Source organism: Channa argus, chromosome 13 (assembly GCF_033026475.1).
Source record: "Channa argus isolate prfri chromosome 13, Channa argus male v1.0, whole genome shotgun sequence".
NCBI lineage: Eukaryota > Metazoa > Chordata > Actinopteri > Anabantiformes > Channidae > Channa > Channa argus.
The window spans coordinates 16976161-17000181 of record NC_090209.1 but is presented as its reverse complement, the minus strand read 5'-3'; the positions used below and the strand labels follow the sequence as shown (position 1 = coordinate 17000181).

At 37.4% G+C, this 24021-nt stretch overlaps 2 protein-coding genes across 2 annotated transcripts; one reads left to right on the top strand and one right to left on the bottom strand.

The window, feature by feature from the left end:
- Positions 1–15455: 15455 nt before the first annotated feature.
- On the bottom strand, positions 15456–18332 carry ela2 (elastase 2). The gene is made up of 8 exons (XM_067526454.1): positions 18183–18332; positions 17919–18007; positions 17739–17836; positions 17264–17386; positions 17041–17177; positions 16261–16406; positions 15907–16059; positions 15456–15543 (listed from the first exon to the last, which is right to left on the bottom strand). Exons 1-8 carry the CDS (start codon positions 18217–18219, stop codon positions 15526–15528), a joined length of 801 nt encoding a protein of 266 aa, XP_067382555.1. The 5' UTR covers positions 18220–18332; the 3' UTR covers positions 15456–15525.
- A 1000-nt stretch (positions 18333–19332) lies between these two features.
- LOC137139356 (chymotrypsin-C-like) lies at positions 19333–23135 on the top strand. The gene is made up of 8 exons (XM_067526455.1): positions 19333–19438; positions 19575–19663; positions 20862–20959; positions 21437–21559; positions 21639–21775; positions 21978–22123; positions 22694–22846; positions 23029–23135. The coding sequence occupies exons 1-8, from the start codon at positions 19402–19404 to the stop codon at positions 23044–23046; spliced, it is 801 nt and encodes a 266-aa protein (XP_067382556.1). The 5' UTR covers positions 19333–19401; the 3' UTR covers positions 23047–23135.
- Positions 23136–24021: the final 886 nt, after the last annotated feature.

The following is a 24021-nucleotide window of genomic DNA, read 5'->3' as shown; positions in this document are numbered from 1 at the left end:
TTCTGTCTGATTCCATGACCACTTACAGTATAGCCCAATGAGGATTGCCCAGCAATTTTTTTTTCCAGGTAAAGAGATAAAATCTCATTTATCTTTGAGAGGTCCCGTCACTGGGTTTACAAGACATCACAAACCCTGTAACATTAGAAGGGAAGAATCTAAATTAAATTACAAAATAAGCATAACGCAAAGTACACAATATTGATAATCATAGCCTATCAGCCACTAGTTTATCGTGAAAAAAAATTACAACTGTGCCTTTAAAAGTTCCCGCTCCACTATTAATACCAAGTTGGTGAAGCTTGGCGGAGAACTGGTGGGGGCTGGAGGGGCTCCGCTCTTCTGTTTAAAAAACCCTGAGGTATTAGGGTGGACTAATCTTTAAAAGGTTAATTTATTCATAGAGATTTTGACAGAGATGTATGGCTGAACCAACATCTCAGGCACCTCTTCCCAGAGGGAGACGACTTGTGCAAAGGACAGAGAGCGAGAACGGGAGAGGAGGGAGGAAGAGGTGGGGGAGTTAGGCAGAAAGATGGAGTGCACAAGAGAGACAGAGTGGGGAGTCAACATGCTATAAACACAAACACATAATTACCTCATAGGGGCTGACAATGACTCTGGCCTTTAACCCAGTACTCTTAAAGCTTGCCAGTCTTTTAGCTCAGGAAGGAAAATGTAAACTCAGTGTAATTTATACTCTGCACATAATGTTTAAATAATAAAAACAGACCACGCATGTTTGTGTGGTGTGAGAATGTGTTTCTTCTGAGCCATTTTCCTCTATTTTAATGGATTTACTTGCAGATATACAAACTCAGAACTTTAGAACCATGATTAACAATTATTCAACTATTTGAAACTAATTAGTTTTTGAACAAGGGTTAGGTGTTTGGCCAATACTGATGGGATTTTTTCTTTTTTCAAAGTAAGGCACGGGCTATAATTCAAATGAAGATTTTATTCAGAGTATTTAGTAAATCTATTGTGCTCTTGGTCAACAGTTCTGAGACAAACAACAAGGAAGACTTAATTCAAATACTACAGTATAGACCCATTAAATGTGGTTACTGTTGTGCCACTATGAAAAAATGCAGGAACCTGGAGAAAGATACAGTGCATTTAGAAAGTTTTCAGACCCGCGCCGATTTTTTCAATTTTGTTTTGTTGTGGCCTGATACACTTTTTTCTATTTTTTTTACACTACCTCATAATGACAAAGTGAAAACAGAATTTTAGAAATGTTTGCAAATGAACAAACAAACAAACAAACCCCCAATATCATATTGGCCTAAGTATTCAGACCTTTTGCAACAACACTTCAAATTTAGCTCAGGTGCCTCCCATTTCTCTTGATTGTGGCTGAGATGTTTCCGTACTTTCACTGGAGTCCACCTGTGTTAAATGTAATTGGTCAATGGAGGTCAATGGAGCTGCTAGCAGAGCTCAGAAACAGAATTATTGTACTGATCCGGGGAAGGCTACAAAAAGGTTTGCTGCACTGCACAGTCCCAAGTGCTCAGTAGCCTCCATAATTCTCAAACGAAACAGGTTTGACATAACCAGGACTCTTGGCCACTTGGCCAAGCTAAGCAATTGGGGGAGAAGGGCCTTAGTAAGAGATGTGACTAAGAACCCAATGGCCAACCTAACGGAGCTCAAGACATTCTGTGTGCATATGGGACAACGTTCCTGAAGGACAACCATGACTCCACCGATCTGGGTTCTATGGCAGGGTGGCTAGTCGAAGGCTCCCCTTAGTCCAAATACATGAAAGCCCACTTGGAATTTGCAAAAAAACTCTATATCACCTGCTAAATACCAACTCTTCGTGGTTGTGGCAACATCATGCTGTCAGCATATTTTTCAGCAGGAGAAATTGGGAGACTGGTCAGGGCTGATGACATGCTGAATCCATTCAGCAAGATTTCCTCAATGACCTGTTCCTAAGCGATCAGGAACTCAGGATTATTATCATGTTGGAAGGTGAACCTTTGTTCCAGTCTAAGCACACCGTTGTCTACGGACCAAGGTACACAGGGTCAGTGGTTCGCGTCCAGGTCCCTCCTCACTATGTGTCAAAATATCCTTAGGAAAGACACTGAACCTCAAGTTACTCCCATTGCTTTAGGTGAGCATCTTGCATGGCAGCCGCCATCATCTGTGTGTGAATGAGAGGCAACATTGTAAAACACTTTGTATAAAAGCGCTTCATAAGGAGAACATTTATAGGCAGGGGACAACTCTGTTAATGTCCTAGAGTTGCCCAGCAGAGCCCTGACTTGAACGCTATTGAACATCTCTGGAGAGATCTGAAAATGGCTGTTCACAACTGTCCCCATCCAACCTGACTGAGGTTCAGAGCATTTGCAAAGAGTGAAATCCCCCAAGGTTTTCAAAGCTTGTGGTGACATACTGTACCCAAAAAGACTTGAGGCTGTAAGTGCTGTCCAAGGGGCTTCAACAAAGTAATGAGTAAAAGGTCTGAATACTTAGAGTAGGCCAATGTAATATTTCAGTTTTCTTTTTAATAAATTTACAGAGATTTCTAAAATTATGTTAACCTGAAAAAATTAAAGGGGGTTTGAAAACTTTCTGAATGTATTGTATGAGAACAAACAAGCACCAATTAATTGATTTATCAATGGTAATTTAATGAGACATCAATAAACTTCACCTATTTTCGCAGTATTACAATTATTTAGCTGCTGTTATAATTAGCCATAAAAGATGGGGTGGAATTCTAAAACAACTATATAAATTATATAGAAAACAGGGTTGGACCATACTGTGTTCCTGTAATATTATATTTCCCAGTAACAAGTAGTTTAAAAAGTTAAAAATACAATTTCAGCAATAGTTTTACAGATATTCCAAAAAAAAAAAAAACTTCAATGGCTAAAAAAACAAACAAAAAACAACTGGATTTTAATTGACAGCAGCTACAACAAGCAACAAAGAATTATTACTTTTTTCAGTAACGAACCCCACAGTTTGGAAAAATCATGATGTGGTTATGAATGACTTTGCTTAAAATGGGTAATTAACACACACACAGGCTTGGTATGACAACTCTTTTGTATGGCAATATAAAGTGATGAATTAACTATTTAGCTTAGCTAAGACTTACTTATTTGAATTCTAATATATACATTTTGGTACCATTGCACACCTTTACAGAATAAGCACCTTGGATAGGGCCAGTCTTGCACATTACCAAATTCTGTTGGTAGTCCAAGTCATATATTTGGTCTTGCCGAGTATGACTGGAGGTCAATTTAGGTTTTTAAAATAATTCAATTATCTGTTCAAAGGAAAAAAGACCAACTTCTAGATTTGTTGGCAAATGGGGCTGTCACTAGCACTCTTTATAGCAACAACTCAATTTACAGTAATATTGGAGTTTAAATACCCAACTAGCTTTCCCAGGAATATTGAAAGTTTATGACCTTTAGATTTATTAACAAATGTCCATAGAAGTCCTTAACGTAGACTTGAGGGAGAATGCAGGGATGAAACTGCAAGCATATAAGCCCTTTAGTTTGAGTAAAATAATAGTTTGAGTCTGGCTGTCAATATTTTAAAGTCAGAGTTTTCTCTTAAATGTTTATAGACTGTTAAAATAAACATAGAATTTGTAATAGCGCCAATGAACTGATGCCTTGTTAGACTCCATTCACAACTTCTGGTTTCATCAACTAAATTTAGACTGCATACATTATCTGATTTGAAATGCATTTGTGCTGAGGTGGAAATGTCATTTCAAACAACAAACAAATTAGAAGGAAAACCCAATTTATCTAACCAAAAATAAGACTTCCTTTCAAAAACTGAAACACCTAATGTAATTCTGCAAGCTGTTCACCACTGAAATAACTGAATTTGTATTCTGAAGGGTCTTTACTGCACTTGCTCATATTTTTTACTTTCCTGTTGTCCGATGATCTTTTTTTGAATATTACAAAATTGTTCCAGATGTCTAAAACGTTAAACACTTCAGATAATTATAATTAATAATTACTCCTACATTTTGCATGTGTGGCCTTTTTAATTTGACTTTTTCAGTTTGGTAAATGTTTGTGAAGTTACCTTAATACTACAAATGGCAAATTTTTTGTATGTCAGAAAATAAGTAGGGGAAATCTGAAAACCACAGACAGATGACGCTTGGGCTGTTGTATAATTTACAACCTATCAACACTGATTTATGACAGCTATGATGTTGAAAGAACCTGCTCCACATCATCAAGGAGATGCATTAGAGCTGCAGAACACAGGGAGGTCAAGTCTTCTATGTTTTCAACAGGCAGCATGCCCAATGGTTGTCACAAGTGCCATGACAGAAAAGTTCTAGTTCCTCAGAGGAGTTACATCTGTGCTGTTCAAGTTGTTGACACATGAAGAGACATGATAAGACCTGCAAGGAAAACCTGGTACATTGTGTATATGTCATTTCTGAGGTCAGACAGAGGACATTTCAAACCATCCACATGCTTTAGTCTCATCTAACAAATGTATTATTCACTTCTCTGACACACATTGAAAAGTACCCAAGAAGTTAGAGAAGTGTGTTTATTTGTGTGTGTGTGTGTCCAAAAGGCCACCAATATGACCTTAAACAAGGCACTTGTGAGTCACAACTAATCCAGTGGTCATGGACTCAGTAGCTACAGCAGAAGAGTAAAGAGTTGGTTGTGGTAAACTCACAAACCCGAACACGTGCTCAAAACGCAACACTGGAAAGACACCAAGGTTAGTCAACCTTCTATACATGGATGCAGGAAAAAACTGAAAAAAAGTTAATATAAGAACGTAGTGATCACTGCATGTTAGCCCTTGTGACTTGGAGCTGCCTTAGTCTGACATTCAGACATGACGCAGACAGCCCTAATTTTGGTGTTGACATGCTGAAGAGGAAAAGGTGGGAACATAACCCTAACTTCTCATTTACCTTTCCTCTCTCCTTTGCACAGACATTTTGGGCCATACTACTCTCTCACCCTCCCTGTCTCCCCTGTACCTTTGCTCCGGGCGCATCCAATTGAAAGTGATCTCTGGGCTGAGAGAGTTCCGTTTCTTCTCTAATCCCTCCACTGGGGGAGGCTCACATGGTCTCAATTACCCCCACCCCACCTCAGAACACTGGGTCCCCTCTTTCTGCTCTCCCTATCCTTCTCACCGGCCTGCTCCTCTGCCAATGCACTGGGCCCTTTTTCAGCAGTTTATATTATTAAGCACACACTGCTGAGTTCCTGTCCTTCACAGGGACCTGGAGATGTTATCTTCCCTGCCGACATATACAGTTACCTCCAAAATATTCCATAAATTAGATTGGGATTGGCAATTCAAAATATGGTGGAGGTGGAGGCTAAGGTGGTCAGGGATTGGCTGGGGATAGAAGGGTGTGGGGGCAGCAGTGGGAGTGAGGATCAGTAAAGTACAGACTCAGTAATAGCATAGGAGAATCTCCTTCTTCTGTTTACACTGGATGGAGAACCACCAGGAGCAATGTCACTGGTAAAGGGAAAGTGAACAGAGGAGGAGGCTGCTTAAAGGCTTTGGGGTAATGAGGAGAGGAGACCCAAATCCAGTTCCTATTTGGATAGAGGTTCTTTTGCATGTGCAGTTTAATATCTGGTCTGAAAAGAGTTAAGACTGTGCATTTCTTGGGTCTGGAGGTTGTCTGCAGTGATATGCATGTATCCCCCTCCTGTAATTAAACAAGGCTGTATTTGGACAAGTGACTTTTCAAGCCATGCTATTCTATCAATCCCCAAAGCATGGAGAAAGGTCCTAAACCAGGACATCCGTGGCCAATTAGATTTGGAAGAACCTGTGAGGTCTCTAAACAATGGGCTCTCAGAGGATCTGCAATAACACAAACATGGCCCCTGACACACAGCTTCAGCACTTCAAAAGAAACCATTAGGGTCTTAGCTGAAGCAGTTAAGGATGCATATTAACAATCACAAATTAATAATACTGAACCCCTATCCTTAACCCAATATGGTAACAGTTTAAAGCGATTTTGACTTGTCACACCTACACCATTTGAATCCCTCAGTTTCTGGTTAGTTATTAACCATGAGGTTATTAACCCTATAGTTTGTTTAGTAGTCTGGTTTTTAATTACCATCTACCTTTGGCCTCCTTTCAAACAAATGAAACATTGACAAAGAAACCTAAACCTCAACTATAAATTGTGTAACCACAGATTGTGTAACCACTATTGAAGTTCTATTTCTCTTATTTATACAAAATGCAACTTTTAATTACTACTGTGAGGTCAAAATTATTCAACCCCTTTATGACAAACATCCACTGTACTTAGCAAAGCACTCTTTTTGCTGTTATGACCTGCTGCAAATGTCATGCACAGCCAGACAGCAGCTTCTGGCAGAGCCCCTGAGGAATCTCAGCCTATTCCCCATGGGCAGTGGCCTCAAGTTCACTTGTCTTCTTACGTATGCATACTGAATCTACCTTCTTTAAATCACACGAGAGATTTTGTCTTGGGTTCAAGTCAGGTGACTATAATAGCCTATTCTAGTATGGTCATGCCCAAGCTTCAGTTTCCTCACAGACAGCATGATGTTTTCTTCTAGGATGTCCTGAATTAATCCATCTAGCCATTCACATACCACAGTTTTCCAGTGCCAGAGGAAGCAAAGCAGCCTTAGGGCATCACCAAGCTACCACCATGTTTCAATGTAGGCAGGGTGTTCTTTTCAACATATGCTGCATTCTTTGAGACATTCCTGCAAACATATCACAGATCCATAAGCCCAAAAAGTTCCAGTTTTGTTTCACTGCACCACAGAACAGACTCTCAAAATGTCTGTGGCTTATTTATATGATTTTGAGCATATTGGAGCTGACTTTTCTCGTGCTTTTGGGTCAGCAGTGGTGTACGTCTTGGAGGTCTGGCATGAAAACCTTCAGCGTTTATTTTGAGCCTTACAAAGTCAAACCTCAAAGCTTGAGACAATACTTGATTTGCAAATGTCTGTTAAGTGGAATTCTTTTCAGAGTTTGGAATAATTTTCAGATGGCAGTGGTCATTAAATGTTGCATTTTGTCTCGAATTTGTAGCATGTCTTTGAACTTGCAACATTAGTTGTGTTAAACTATTTAAATTGTTCTTGTTTGATTTGTTAAGTGCAAATAACTGAAAGTTTGGAAATTTTGCTTTTACATCAAATTTTTAATGGGTGTTGAATAAGCAGCTCCCTAAACAAAGCTGAGAAGTACTGTAGGTTTAAAAGATAGACATTAAAGATAGAGAAAAACATATAAACATATAGGAAGCGCTAAGCAGGTGCAGTCGCCTCCAAAGTAACAGAATGGCCAATACACTTTGTGACATGTACAATTCCACATTGATTAATGTATGTAGATGCAAAGAACAGGTAATAAAAGCTGAACTTTAATCTGATATCCATCACTTAATGGTCAATCCAAATATCTTTGATGCACAGCTTACACGAATGAATTGGCCTTGCTATTCCACTACTTTTGGAAGGGATTGCATGAGGAAGTATTAGAAAGAAGGGGGAAATGGGGCTAAGGGTTTAGCCTTAACCTTGGAGGCTGACAGGGACACTGTACCTTTAATTATGACTGACCTCATAGAGAGCTAGTGGTAGCTTAAAATATTTCAAAATTGAGCTCCTTGTGAGTCGAGAAGTGTGAGGAATCAATTCAAAATGAGATCATATCAACTTGTTAATTACCATAGTACTCATTAATAGTTCTGTGTTGGAACTGTGAAACTATATTGGAATAGGAGAAAAATGGAAACAAAACCAAACAACAGAATTAATTCAGAACCACAGACTGCACATCAATTTTATGAATGGAAACTCAACAAACACATTTTCTGATAATATAGAAAGACACACTCTCAAGCTCTGGTGAGAGCATAAAATATGTATAAATATGCAAAGAACTATGAAAAACTGCCTAAGATTTTCTGGATCAAATGAGTTCTGCTTTAATTTCTTGTTTTGCCCTTTTGTTTGACTGTACCATAAACAAATGCTTAAAAAAAATAAAAAAATATTTAAGAGAATTATTTTTGTCAACAAACATTAAAAAAAGTTTTTTGATTTTTTTTCCTCAATCTTTTTTCTCATCAGGAAGTGTTTCACTCATTGATTTTTAGGTAGAGGCAATCAATAAGCCCGCTTAAGTTTTTTCACTACATCCACAGATTCCTTTCTTTTTTAACTGGTGTAATTGTTATTTTTTAAATTGAGCAAATAAAATCCATATTAAATATTTATTATAAAAGTTATTCTATGGCTGATTGGCCATTATGCTTAACATTGTTTCAGAAAACTATGAATGGTTTGTAAGCAGACACATTTTAAAATACATCAAGGTTAGGAGTTAGGAGAATGTGCTACAATGAATATACAGTAGCAGATGACATGCTCAGTTCCAAAAAAATGTGTTAGGGCAAACTTGTTTCTTCATTCTGTTGTTTCTTCATTCTTCTTTCTGTCAGGGGAAATCTGTTCTTGATTTGAGCTTCACAATAAATAAAAAATTCACGTAGTCGAACAAGAGTGTTTCACTGGAGTCAAAAAGGAGCCCACGAGTCCCTGATGATAGGGCAACAACTCCTGATGTAGAGCTGCAGAGACGGCCTGTGTTTGTCTGTCCTCCACTCTGGAACATGTGGTTTTAGTTACAGAATGTTTTACAGCTCAACAATGTTTCTGCCTTAGAGCTCAGCACACTGCATAAAGACTACTTTGTCCCCTGATGCCCACACGGGAAGAGTCTGCCCCATTGCACGCACACACACACACACACACCGTAATGATGACATCAGCAAGGACATTGAGCCCTTGTCAATAAAGGTACTATTTTCCCCTTACATGGTAATAATTTACCTATGTACCTCTTCGTAAGAAGCACAAGTAAAGGTCAAAGGTAATATTTTCAATACTGTCCCTTCGCACAGCACTGTGCAGCTATTAAGAGTTTGATGTTCTGCCTGCCTGCAGCTGCTATCAACAACGCTAAAGTAGCATACGGTACTACGAAATCCCACTCTTATGGAGTGATCACTGGATTAAAGCGAAAACAGACATGCCACCAAGCCATGTGTGCAGTGCTGAAACTAATAAAAATCACACACAGTGAGTAGTGTATTTAATAAAACTATCAGTAAAACAAGAACTTCGAAAATTTTGAACCACATATATGCAAGTGAAAGCAAATAAGATTTCAATATGGATCTGTAAATTAATTGTAACAATGGGATCTCATCGGCCAATAAGTTGAAAACGTGTATGAAGAAAAGAGGGTGACAAGTGAACACTTTTAATGTGACTAACATGGCATCACACCTGCAGCTCTTTTCATTCACAGTGGTCTTTTACAACAAGAAAATGTGACTGTGATCTCATGGCCCTATTTGAAGGAGGTGATTAGCACACCCAGGAGTGCAAAGTGAAAGGCTACAGGCAAGTTGGAGAATGTTTGGCATGAAGTCACTGGGGCTGTCACTTGGCACACTTAAATCATGTTCTACAGAACTAAAATGGTGCTAAACACTGGTCATATGCGCTGACAGAGCTGGTGCAGAGGGGTCATTTAACAGCTTCTGCCTAGTGCTGTGTTTAAACTCCATTTCCCAGCAGCAATCCTACCATGACCAGCAGGGTCCAACTACCACTGGGGTGGCATTTAGTGAAATAGCATTTTTTAATACAATTCACTGTCTGCTGAACCAAATTGTCACTAATCACTTTCTTCAGAACATGTTATATCAATTCAAATAAAATTGCAATTTTAACATTCTAGTTGGAGTAGGTACAATTTGTACTTGTCGAGACTGCATAAGACAATAACTGTACAATTGGTTCGCTTGATTGAAATTAAAAAGTCAATGCATAGGCCAATTGCCTACTCTTACAGTTCATCCCAGCACCCTTCTCGCACCCAAAATATTTTGCCCACTCCCTGAGGCAAACAATATGTGTACCATTCAGTAGCCTTCTAACCCTGGACATGGTAACAGATGGGTGAGGGTCAAAGCAGAGACAGAAAGAGTCATCCATGAATTCCACAGAGAGCTAAAAACATCTGATCACAGCCCAGGAGAGGATGAAAGGTTACATTTGTTCAACATTACTGTTCGTTGGGTTCAGCGCATGGACTAGAAACCTCACACCTGCTGGTGTCTGAGGCTCAGAAAGCCATTGCTGGGACACAGGCTATTTCATATCACAGACCATCTGTTCAATGACAACACCGATGTCTGTGCTGTTTTCTGACAAATCTATTTTACATGTAAGCACTAAAAGCATCTTACACCTTTCTACTGCTTTTAAATGAGTTAAAACAGAAGCCGATGTCATGACACATTAGGTGAGCCTGTAGTTTTGATGACCCAAGTTATTTAGTCATTATTATCAGTGGTGGCAAAGATTAAGTTAAGTTTTTAAATTTAACTCTAGTAAACTTTCTTCCTCCGGCTTCACTGCCTTGCTAATTAGGTTCAAACATGGAAGCCCATTAACAAATGAAAAGCAAAATGGGTCATTTTTCAGTTATAATGCTAAACAGAGCCATTTTGATGATAAGATTAAATTTGTCCAAGGACAACCTGGTACCTAGCAAATGAACTGTAAGTTTTTGTTTTTGTTATAGCTTTTCCTTAAGAGATTTTTAAATATACTTTGTGACATTGTTGAATAATCTTTATATAATTACTGAGAAGACCAATCAGTCAGTAAAAATAATTCCATTTAAAAATTATAATCTAATCAAAGATATTTTAAATAACATGTAACGTACAGTATACAGTAATTGTCCTTCTGCTGTTTTATGGTCTTCCTACTTCCTATCACAGCTTCAATTTCAGTATGTGAAAGAACTCAAAAAACAGTAATATCTTGCCACCTTGTGGCAAAAAAAAGGAAAAGAGTTCAGACAAACTATAAACTGGAACATTGAATTCCTGTCATTCTTTAATAAACAAACTCCTGTAAAGTGTCATGATGATCCTCATGACACCTGATATGACATGTACAGCTATTTAAATAACAATATCCTGTTTATAATTGTTGACAATATCAACTAACAAATTACAGATTTAGCGGTTTGTAAAACTCCACTGGCACCTGCTCAGCACAAAGACACAAACATTCCACTTAGTGCAACCTGGAACATAAAGACCAACTGATCATCTGTAGCTTATGTCTCATTGTTGCACACAATGAAGGAGGCCAACAAACTATAGTATATAGTATACTGAGTAAAGTAAACGGTATACTATTATATACTAAAATATTATTACTATAAGTATTTTGGTCTAAAAAATGTGACTAAACAAAGAAAATACACAAATGTGACCCTTGCCTAATATTTAAATTGTGATTTATTTATGTTTTCACAATGACTTTTTAGATTGTGTTAAGGTTATGCAACTTCAAAATAAAGCATTATACAGTATATTGTCTTTTTTTTTTAATCAAAAAGTCCAGCTTTTGACACTTTATATAGCTGCCAGAAAACTAATATTGGCTAATGGTAATCAACCAATTTAAACTAATTTAGAGGCATTTATAGTTCTAAACATTAATCAACTGTCTTAAAAACAAGACTCAAAGCTTTCCAGGCAAATAAGATTAATAATATGAGAAATGTGAGTTTATAGTGTGAGTTGTATAATGTCAACTGATGAATCAAAATTTTATTCTATTATGTAGAGCTTGTGAGCAAGTGTTGCCAACCAAGGTAAAAGCTTGTCACAACAATAATACATTAGAAGTCATCTGGAAACATCAGAAGAATAGTGGTGGAGGAGAAATGAAAGATAGAGTTGCACATTTAACTGTGATGACTAGTTTTCCCTGGTTTTCAAAGGACAATTAACATGCAAATGAGCCCTGGGAGGAAAACACTGGCAGAGCAGTTCTTGTTAATAATTACTGTGGAATATCATGGTAAAAAAAGTGAGTTATTTCCATGTTCCAGACAGGACAGTAATTGGGGTTCTGACTAAGGAACCTGTAACATACAAAAACAGTGCTGGAAAGTGGGTATAATAATGGTTTTCTTTGAGTTGTCATGTATACGTGTCCCCAGGAGACGGAGGTCCATAATGGGTATAGAAAATGATTTTAATTAGCCTACAACCTTTCTGTGTTGTTTTTCTTAAGTAGTATCCTTTACCCATTTCTGTCCTGCATTTAAAAGCCAAAAGCCTAGATTAGTGCTCTCTGTATGCTCTGCCTGCCAGAGAACGGACAATCTCATAAGGTTATGACGCCTAAATGTCTGACGTATTAGGGGCATCAGCAATTCTCTTAGGCTCAAACAAGTTAATCTTGTGTAACAATAAAGCCAAATTCACAAACATGTAGATATGAGGAATATGAAAGCTAAGATGAAGAACAACTGCTACTGCATCTAAAAGTTTTTAAATAAAATCAGGAGAATAATTATAATAATAATTAAACAGCTCATTATAAAAATCCTACATCATCAGAATAGCAACTTTAAAACTTTTTTAACATGCAATTGAAATCTGAAAGGAAATAAGAAATTCTTTGGATTTTGTGTTAAAAACTGCAAAAGAGTTGTAACTTAAATTTTTCCTTATAGCAGAAAAGCAGACTGCATAAATTTTTTAACTTGGCAAAAGCCCACTGCATGTTAACTTCAGTGGGGATGTTGTTTAACCTTCAAGAAAATCCTCTAACTTAATTACATCATTTAAATGCATAGGGTGTTCTGACCCCACAAACTATCACCACAACAAATGCTACTTCTGCCACTCACACCGTTGTTGAATAGGTGATTAGGTAGTTTATATCCATACTCCTTTAAACAATATTAAAGGTCTTTCATTGCTTAATGCACAATAATTTGCAGACATCCTCAAACTGTTTTTGTTTTTGCTGAATGCCTATCAATATTGTCTCTGTATTTTTACTCTGGATGACATCCCATAAGACCTAACTTTATACTGCCTGTAGCTTCTCCTCATCACAGTTAAGGTGGACAGAGGAAAGAGTTTTTGATGCTATAAAGTCTGTTTATTATATTTACTAATTAAATGCTTTAAGACATTCTCTTGCTTGAGTGCTGCTTCTGATGGGCCAACACATATCCAGAAACACTTAAACTAAACCCAGAAGTAAGCTTGCTCACACTTTTGCACATTTAACTGCGAATCGATCATTTATTTACGCATCGAATTGTGCTTAATTAGCTTTAGCACTAATCTATGGGCATCGGTAATTGTATGAATGTTACCTTTGTAGACCGTCAACTGACATGTGACTAATTTTTTAACAATGTTATAGACTATTTCAAAGAATCCTGCTTGACTAAAGGGTTTTGTTTTAGTAGACTGTACGTCCCAATGTTAGCAGTAAGTGGCCAGAGGTAAAGTTGCGTTAGCGGTTGATACATGGCCGGTGCTTCAGAGAGACGTCACTGCCTTCGAGTTTTTACGTTTTTCAGCTAATTTAGGTACATTAGTGGTAACAGCCACAAAGAAAATATGGCGACATTCTAGGAAGTCATACATATTAGAGTATTCCCACCTTGTACCAGGTGCTTTTATTTTAAGAAGCCGCTACATTTTGTGGTACTTTCATAGTTTAAAGCTTCACAGCTTCTTATTAATTTTCGGCACAACTGGTGGCAAAACCTAAATTTTTTTGGAGGATTCGTCCGCCCATCACTACATTTAAAATTCGCCTAAGTGATTATTGAAAACAACGAACCTGAACAGGTAGACTTCTCGGCAACATTAAGAGGTGCCGCTTTCAAGAGCTCCGTGCAGTATTCAAGATGGCGAGTCATTTCTTCGTCGCTGCACTAACGCGCAAAAACCTGCCGCGGCTATGGGACAGCGACAGGCTGCGCTGCCCTTTTCGCCTGGTGGACAAAGTCGAGATCGCAAGTCATTCAGTTCGAAAGTAAACGTCCATGCCTCCTACCTCAAATGTACACTACGCTGGTTTGTTTTTGTCCAGTGGTGCAGTCCCTGTTAACCTACTCGTGTAGAAATAAAAATAAAAATTGATTGTTGAGTTAAAATGTATTGACTCTCAAACCAAAATCCGCATTTCCTTCACTCAGAGCTAATAGGAGGTTTTTTTGTGTGTGTATGTGCAAAGACAATAAAGACATTCTAGCCTAAAAAACATGTTTGATCAGTTATAACACTTTTTTGTTCAGTCAGTAATACAGCAATAAATCAATCACCATTGCCATCTTGATTATTATTGTGCTGAATCTGCATTAATTTTAAGCTTGACGCGATTAATATAATTTTGTCTAAGCTTTGTTGACACCATCGACGGTGTTAAAAATCACAGTCCCAGAATCCGTATTTATCTGGTATATGATGTGTATCTCAGTACACTAGACATCATGCTGGAATATGCCTTAAACTGTTTACCACCAGCAAATCGAAAAAATTAGGAGACGTTGATATATTGTAGGTGGCTTAAGTTTCTTTTTCTGATATTAAATATATTAAAATATATTAAATATATGTTTTCCACACCCCAAATGATCATCTTTTTTGGCTGACGGCGGCAGACAACGAGAAGATTTCGCTCTACCTTTGAAACGCTTTGATATGAATTTTTGGTTCTACGGGGACATCTAGTGTCCACGTTTGGTCAATTCATTCTCCACTGCTGTGAATATTGTGCAAGCGGCCGCTGACCTGAAATGTGTTTTTCCTTGTTAGTGTCTTTTTTCACATTGGCTGCAACTGAAAGCATATCTCTTTTCACTATGCAAACAATTCCATAAAGCTTCTTGCTTGGTCAAATACAGAGAAATGTTATAAATGATACATTTATACTATGCTATTGTGATATTGCTGGCCCCTGCTCTGTATCATTTATGTGTGTTTTATAAGTTGCCATCATTGGTTTGTTAACATCACCAGTATTTTCAGCTTTAAATGTAATTTTTTTATATCAGGGAAGCCATATATGGACTTTAATCACCTCAATTTATATTTTCTATTTTTGACCATAGCATTCAGATATCCACAGAAATACAGTTGGTGCTCTTTCAGTTTGCATGAACACCAACTACTTTTTTTATTACAACATTTTAACTACAGAAGTTGACAAGGAGGATACACCTGTAAGAGACAGAAAGAGCTGAAGTGCTGCAGTCTCTGCTCCACCTGAGACCATTGAGTCCACATTGTTTTCTATATGGAAAGCAAGTTACTGTCTGTTATGTTTAAATTTTATGGCAGTAGGGGGACTTTTGCCAAAGTGAGACATTTATAAAAAAAACACTGAAACATATACAATATGAGGGGAGGTGATGCATGACCAGACATTCAATTTTTTAGTAAATAAGTTCATTGCAAGCTTTAGCAAATAGATATTTAAGGACAATGGTCTAAAAACATGTTAATACTATGTCCAGGTTAGAAAACACAGAGGACAATGTATTAGCCACTACCTCTTTTATTCAGTGGTGAATAACAACAAGCAGCATTGACACAAACAAATCCAAATCTTAGTTTGTGGTCATCACCTGAAAAAAAGGGATCAAGACATTATTTTAGTAATAGTCTTTCACTGAGCTACCAATAAGTTGAGGTTAAAAAATATAACTTTTTATTTAATAATTTGTATAACTTAATTTTATAATGACTTAAAAATCATCATAAATGAAAATCATTAAAAATAAATAAATAAGTAGTAACACAGGTAGTTTTAGGGTTTCTGTGACATTTTCCTTGTTTTTAGAGATTTCTGTAAAGCCCTTTGATACTAAGTGACTCTGTCTACAAAGGAAGATGGATTTAATGCCATCTACATGAACCAAAAATAAACAAAAAGATATTTACATTAGTGTGTCATGAGGGTTTTACTATACCAATGCTTTTCCACTTACTTTGTTGATCCAGGGGATGTAAGCACTCACTCTAGTGAAGACAGATGGCTTCTTGGGGTAGTTGCAGCCCATGCTTGAGCCAAAGCTCACCACACCATGGACGTCCCAGGAGCCATCAGGGTTCTGACAGTTCAAGGGACCGCCAGAGTCTCCCTAATGAGAAACATAGACAAATGTGCTATTTGGCAAAAAAATCAGCAAAAGATGCCAAGGTCGTCTAAAGAGTCAGTCTTCATATATAATAATGATGATTCAATGTAGAAATATGGGCTTGGATTTAGGTCTAGAGGAGTCTCTATCAGGCAGTACACAAATCAAAATGAAAAGTTTTAAATTGCAATAAATTCAGCTCACATTGCAGCTAGCCAACTGTCCATCTCCACCAGCACAAACCATGCTGTCAGTCACCAGGGTTCCCCACCAGTCAGACCTGGTGCAGGTTGCATGGTCAACTACAGGCAGGAGGGCCTGCTGCAGAGCATCAGCAAGAGGGCCTCCAGCTTCAGAGGAGAACAAGGCATTCAGAGTTAGGCAGCAGACGAAAGCCAAACATTTAACTTCAAGTACTGCAGTTCCACCAGGTCCAGTTTCAACAAGTTTTATGGAAATAACAGGAATTATACTGTAGCTCATCATCATCACTTCCAAAGAGAACGTTAACATCTTAAGCTTTGTTACATCCAGCTGTGCCTTCTGTCTTTTCTTATAAGGTTAAGTTTAATCCCTTAAAATATGTTATTTTGTGAAATGTAACCAGTTTTCTGGATTATTGGGAAATCAGTGGGAAATTAAAGTAAAAAAAAAAAAAAAATATATATATATATATATATATATATAAATATATATATATATATATATATATATAAAATATTTAATTTTATTATTTAATAATTTTATTAATTATTGTGTTTATTATTTTATTATGTTAATTTTTATTTTTACACACACACACACACACACATATATATATATATATGTGTGTGTGTAAATAAAAATTAAATATAGATATAATGATTAACTTTTTTGTGCACTCAAGTTTGCCTGTAAATTTTCTAAAACTTTACCAATATGATGTCACATTGATTTTGCTAGCCTTGGTTGTCAGTTTTAGTTTTTTCAATTGGCAGAACTTACTCCACAGACGTCCCCAGCCGGTGACATAGCAGGGAGCTTTGTTAGGCAGGATTTCACCAGAATTGGGAAGACAGGCAGGCATGATGGCATCAGAGACTCGGACGGGAGTCGAAAGCTTGATCAGGGCAATGTCGTTGCTTTTGCGTGAATGGAAATACAATACCACCTTTAGAAACAAACTGTTAATGAGTTTACTATATGTAGTTATTGTGACTGAGCCCACCGGATTCTGTAAGAGTCCCAGTTCTCATGGACAATGATCTTTGCAGGGCTGATGGCAATGGAACCAGCCTCATTGTTGCTCTTCAGATTGTGTTTTCCCAGGTAGACTCTATACGTGCGACTGCTGCTTTGAAAAATAAGAACAGATATAAGGGTCAGTGTTGTGGCAGTGAACTATTTATCAGTCCTACATAATTTGCTACCTTTTGGAGCAGCCCAGACTTAAATACACCAGGAGTGCTTTGTTTCAGGGAGGTGTCTTAAAAAATATACTATAGATTAAAATTGTTTAGGTGTTAGTAGTATAAACACATTATACAGTACCTACTGTATAGCAATACTTAGGACCACAAAATATTTATGGCCAATAATGAATTAATTCCAAACACTTTGTGGCTGTTTTAGCAAATTAAATAAATGATTGGTTATGAAGAATAACGATCATTGACCCCTGTTCATAAAGGTTTTAGCCACACCTGATGCAGTGAGCAGCAGTGAGGACCCACTGGTCGGCGATCAGAGTGCCACCACAGGTGTGGTAGAAGTTGCTGCCACTCTGATACTGCAGAGACACCTGTGGAGACAGACAACAATGAATTATAAAAGGTTCTTTGACTTAAGGGAAGAATTTTGAAAGAAAATTTAAAGCAATATACCTGCCAGGGCCAGCTGTGCTCACGGACATCCTCTCCACCAACCACCCTGGTGACGATGGGAGGGTATGTGGGCAGTCCACACCCGTAGGCTGAGAGACAACAATACACAATATGGTGATGATCATTACAATGGTGTAAGTAAAACAGTAAGCGTTTTTCTTCATATTAATTTCATATCAACAACTTTATGGAAAAAAATGTGAACAGTTATTTGTAACGTAGCAAAACATGTCATTGTCAGCTCACACTAACATCAGAGCTTACCGCCAGCAACAAACAAAGCCAAGATTACGAACTTCATTGTGAATGTCTTCAGAAGTTCAAGGGGACCTGATCCTCCTTATATAGTGCTTCAACAGACCTGCCGAAGACAGAAATGTGTTACCTAAAACTTGACCCAGAGCAGCCAGGAGGGGTAGGAGGGAAAAATAAACCAACCTTGGAGATAAGTAACCACAGATATCCCCAAATAGACCTTATCTACTTGCCTCAACCTTTGTGTGAACCTCACAGGTGTCTCAATGTGAACTGAGTTTTACTTTTAAATGGAAAATGCTGTTAAGTTATGTTTGACTTTTTGGAAAAGTCTGTTTCTGGTGTGGATAACAGATATTCTGCCTCTTGTATTTGTTTTTATGTGTATCCCTGTGCAAATGCATATATAATGCATATAAAAATATGTAATAAAGTGTATGTTTTTGGAAACCAGCTAAAATGTTTTATACAAATTAGCATGTATACCGCTAAACAAATTGCTTCAGCATCACATCAGTGTGTTAATATGCAGTACCTACACATCATAATTATTATATTAGGTTGATAATTAATATGCAATGACCTGAGGAGTAATTTGCTTCTATTTTAATCCTCTAGTAGTTCATAAAGAATATTTGTAGCACTTAGGATAATCATACTTTGTTTCTGACACTGGGTGGATGATAATATTTGGCACCATGCTACCTTTTTTTTATAGCAAAGAATCACAGAGTAAAAATCACAAATTCTAGTATATACTGCAATCAGGCTTTATAACCTGTGAAGATTTATGGTAGGCAATTTTAGACTTATACAAACGACTGTACTGCGAACTGTTTAGTTGCACTTTACTAATAAGACACATTGAATGCACTTGATTGGCATGGAACCTCCATCTGGTATTGACAATATTTTTTGTTATAGAAACTGAACTAGGGTTTGCTATATTTGATATGGAGTAAACTGCTCTTTGTGTGAACTCTATTGATGATAAAATAAAAAAAAATCCTTCATTTCACCAATTTGTTCAACAAACATGTTTTGGCCTTGGCCTAGTATTTTTGTTCATTTCTGGTCATTTTGATGGACACTTAGCTCCACCCCAATGTTAAGATTCGGCAGAAGGCAAATTTCCAAGAATTTGAGCTCATTTTTGAAGGTTGCATAACACCATGAAAGATATATATACGTCACAGGATTTAATGCCAACTGTGGTGATACAGACACGATGAAGGTTGTGCTTCTCGCTCTCTTTGTTGCTGGTGGTAAGGCTTTTTCTGTTGCCATAGACATTAAACCAAACACTGTGATATTTACATGTCTTAACCTCTGTTCACTTGGTATTTTAGCTTTCTCTACAAGCTGAATGCAGATTATCACTGACTCTGTCTGTCCTCTCAGCCTACGGGTGTGGCCTGCCCACTTTCCCCCCTGTGGTGACCAGGGTAGTTGGAGGAGAGGATGTCAGGCCTCACAGCTGGCCCTGGCAGGTAAAACATCTTCAGTAACAGTGATTTCTCAGGCATGGTGGCAATAGGATGATAGATCTTGTGTGCACACTCTGATAATGTATTGCTTGTACAGCACTTTTGTTTGGTATATTCCATGTAAAGGTCAAGTAAAACAAAGCGAGTATTAATAAGATGTATTGGACACAAATAATCTCTGCTGCATGTCTCATTTGGGGCGTCAATTGAAGCCCAGTGGGTGTTCCTCTTCACCTCTTCTACTGGTTGTTTATGCTGATTGCCAGAAATATTCTGTCCTATAGGCCATCAACATTATGTCAGTTATGAAAAACATTGTACAACTGTGCTATTCTCATAAATATTGCTTATACTTAAAAAAAAGCAGACCAGAGAAATATTTATTTCAATTGTATTCATAAAAAGTTGCTCCCTTTCATCATTCACACACTATGTCACTCTACCGCAGCTCTCCCTCTCACCATTCTAGGGAGGAGGGCCAATTAAATGGTGCTCTTAAGGACAACAACAGACAAATCATACAGCTTTAAGTCAACAACATCTGTCTCCGTGTATTGACTGGTTCTCATTCTTTCTAAAAAATAAAAATAAAAAAGGGAGTGGACTGGATGTAGGACAGGCACTGAAATATGGTAAAACAGCAACAGGAACGGCTCTCGAATACCTTCGTACCCAAAAGAAGCTTATCAGTCGTATCTGTAACATCGCTAAATTTAAAAGTTTATTTTTGCCTGTTGTGTGGTGGGCCGCCATGCCAATGAGACCCTCCGCCATGCCTGTACTATCCTACCGAAGTAGACCTATATCCTTCTGCAATAGAGCGCTGTATGTGACAAGTAGACAACAGTCTAAATTAGTTCCAATATGAAGCCATATGGAATCCCAGAAAATAGGAAAGCAGGCTATTGGTTGAAACATGGTTTGGAAGTAGCTAAAATCAGACTTAATTTAAACATAGAAACAAACTTAAACATAGGACATTGGTTAGAAGAACTCCAATCAGAACATGCACACTTCAAGCAGCATAAAAAAAACATTATCCATGACATGATGTCAAAACAACTGGTAACTGCCAAAACATATAGGAACCAATGATAAAGACCCGGCTTATGTGCTTGTATTCAAAGTCTTTCAGGGCACACTCAGAAAAAAACAACAAACCTTTGGGATAAGTGACCGTGTTCCTCTGTGTATGTTTCAGATTTCCCTGCAATACAACAGACAGGGGGAGTGGAGACACACCTGTGGCGGTACTCTGATCTCCGACCAGTGGGTCCTCACTGCCGCTCACTGTATCAGGTATGAAACAGCGGAGCCCAAAACAATTCATGATAAGTTGATGTAGTGTAGCTCACCTCTGACACCAGCACAAATATCTGTATTAGCAATCAGTGACATGGATCACACTGGGAGTTATAAATGTGTATAAAATATGAGTGGTTACAAAAACATATTGACTTGATTTATTATTCAAGAAAGTCCCAGAAACTAGTGACTAGATATGTAAAAGTAGTTAATAATACATGATATAATTATTGAACAGTGTAGGCTTACTGTATGGGTAAACACATGGGCATATCTTGCACGCACATTTTAGGACTCAACATTTAATTGAAAGACTTATTGTAAGGAACAAATATACACATATAATCATCATAACATGGTTGGTAATTGACAAGGGACTTTGTTGTTAGGATAATTGTACAGATTCTTGGGATGTAGGAGCCAGTACATTATTACTGCTTCATATTGTGTGTGCTAACTCACTGTTAACAGCAATGACAGGGAGTACAGAGTGGCACTGGGAAAGCACAACCTGGTTGAGACAGAGGCGGATGCTGTGTTCATGGACACCGCTAACATCATTGTGCATGAGAAGTGGAACTCCTTATTTATCCGGTAAAAAAATACTTATTAGGTTTTTTTATATATAAAAAAAAGAAAGAAAAGTTAAAAAGTAAATGTTTTTGCTCTACAGTAATGACATTGCCCTAATCAAACTGAAGTCCCCTGTCACTTTCACTGACTCCATCACGGCTGCTTGTCTCCCCACTGCCAACTTCATCGTCCCTCATGATGAGCCCTGTTATGTCACTGGATGGGGCCGCCTCTTCAGTGAGTGCCGTCTCTTTCTCTCCAAGTTAAATTTGGTTTTTAATTTGGTCAGTTAAATATCATGTAATCCTGTTGCTATTTACAAAAGGCAACACCTGCTTGCCCTTACCTAACCGCACATCTGACGTGTTAGTGAGCTTATGCTTCTTAAGTCTTTTACATCAGCTGAACTTGATCTTGGGTGCATCTTTGCTCGACACAGCTGGAGGTCCCATTGCTGACATTCTGCAGCAGGCTCTGCTCCCTGTGGTAGACCACACTACCTGCACCAAGCCTGATTGGTGGGGTTTCCAGGTGAAGGAAACCATGGTCTGTGCTGGTGGAGACGGAGTTGTGTCTGGTTGCAACGTGAGTCTAAACTACAAAATTAACATATTATTCTATAAAATGACTTTAGCAACAATGCTTTGTGACAAGGCAAAATTCTTGTTTGTCACACTTTATACAAAGAAACAGCTATGCTTGTTATTTTAAGATTGAATTTTAAGATTATTTTTTTATTGTTAAGAAGAGGGTATATAGACTTATAATATAATTTGTTTGTTTCCAATGCATTTCACACTAAATATAACAACTATCAGGCAATTCCTCATTATATAAATTATCCACAAAAACAAAGCAAGCAATTGATTGTACACCATGTACAGATTGATAAATAATAATTTTTGTGCCTTCACTTTTATCGCTTTAGTTGAAATGTTCTTCTTATAATATGTTATTTATATACAGTACCATCTGTTTTATTTGTCGTATTTTTATTCTTTTTGAGTGTAAAATTTAGTATTTCAAATGTGTCTGTTAAAAGGATTAAAAAATGCAAAGGAATGCCTGCTATCAGTATTGTAAATTATTTGTATCTTTCAAAGACGAATAACGAATAACTGTTAAAGGTGGAATTTTTTTACTCTCTTGACTCAGGGCGACTCTGGTGGCCCTCTGAACTGCAGGAACGCTGATGGTGCTTGGGAGGTTCAGGGTATTGTCAGTTTTGGCTCTGGCATCAAGTGCAACTTATCGAAGAAGCCCACGGTCTTCACCCGGGTCAGCTCCTACACTGACTGGATCAGCACTGTAAGTACTCACTGACTGACCTGAGAGGCTCAAGTCTTGAAAACTATGACTGTTTTTTTAATTGTGTTATTTAATTTAGGTTTCAGTGATTTAAGTAACTACTAATAAAAATCTGAAATGTATGTAAGCAGTGAGCAGTATGCTGCACTAAATCTAACATGCCTTTATCTTTTCTCCTGCAGAAAATGGCGAGCTATTGAGATCAAATTGTTTTGGGGTCAAATATAAATGCATATATAAAAACAAAAACAATAAAATGTGGAATTACAAAATTGCAAGAAATATAAAATGGTGCTTTTTTGTGTTTTGTACCTTCTTTTGTACCAGTTGATGGGCCAAAAGTTTCTACAGCAACTAAAACAACTTTTCACAATATTATGTTTGGAGTTGTTTTAGTCTAACAACTATATAATGTTTAAAGTTTGAAAAATCCTACTTACATGACAGAAGATGTTTCAATGTACCCCAATGGGAGCGTTCAGAAAAATCCATATGTTTTATGTCTCCAACACTTGTTGACGCTGTATAGAAATTGTTACAGCAGAGTATAAAACAAGTACAATTTTAAAAGGTTTTGACTCACACTACAAACTCTACAGTCATACAGAGAATCACAGTTCTTGGTTTTTTAAGACACTACATGACAGGAAGACAGATCTCAAGTAACTAACCCTAAATGTGTGAACACCATGAACTCTGCATTTTCATATTATGAACCCCCTGCTCAGACAGCAGTGGGCGCTGGAGGCCCATCTCAGCAAGCACCCTAACCTCCTCTGAAATGAGGAACTACGAATTAGGAACTAGTTAGAGTATATCATGGAAAAGGTTATAATATTCTTTTTGAAAGTAGGGTTACTCATTTAATTAATACAATCCAATCTAGTTTTCAAACATTTATGGTCACTAACATTCTTTTCAGTTTTTTCTACTAGGAATAAACTTTTAAATTGGCTATTGTGGTAAAATGATAATTTAGTGAGTTTTTTAATTAAAGATCTTTTTGCTTCTCTCCAATACATTTCTACAGCCTTCAGTTTCCAATACAGTAGCTATGTATTATTTAAGAATTTAGTAAACAGTATATACTACTATATGGATGTTTAAACATCCAGCATATGATGGCATATAAGTAAACACAATTCACAATGATTGATTAATAAATGGAAAGTACA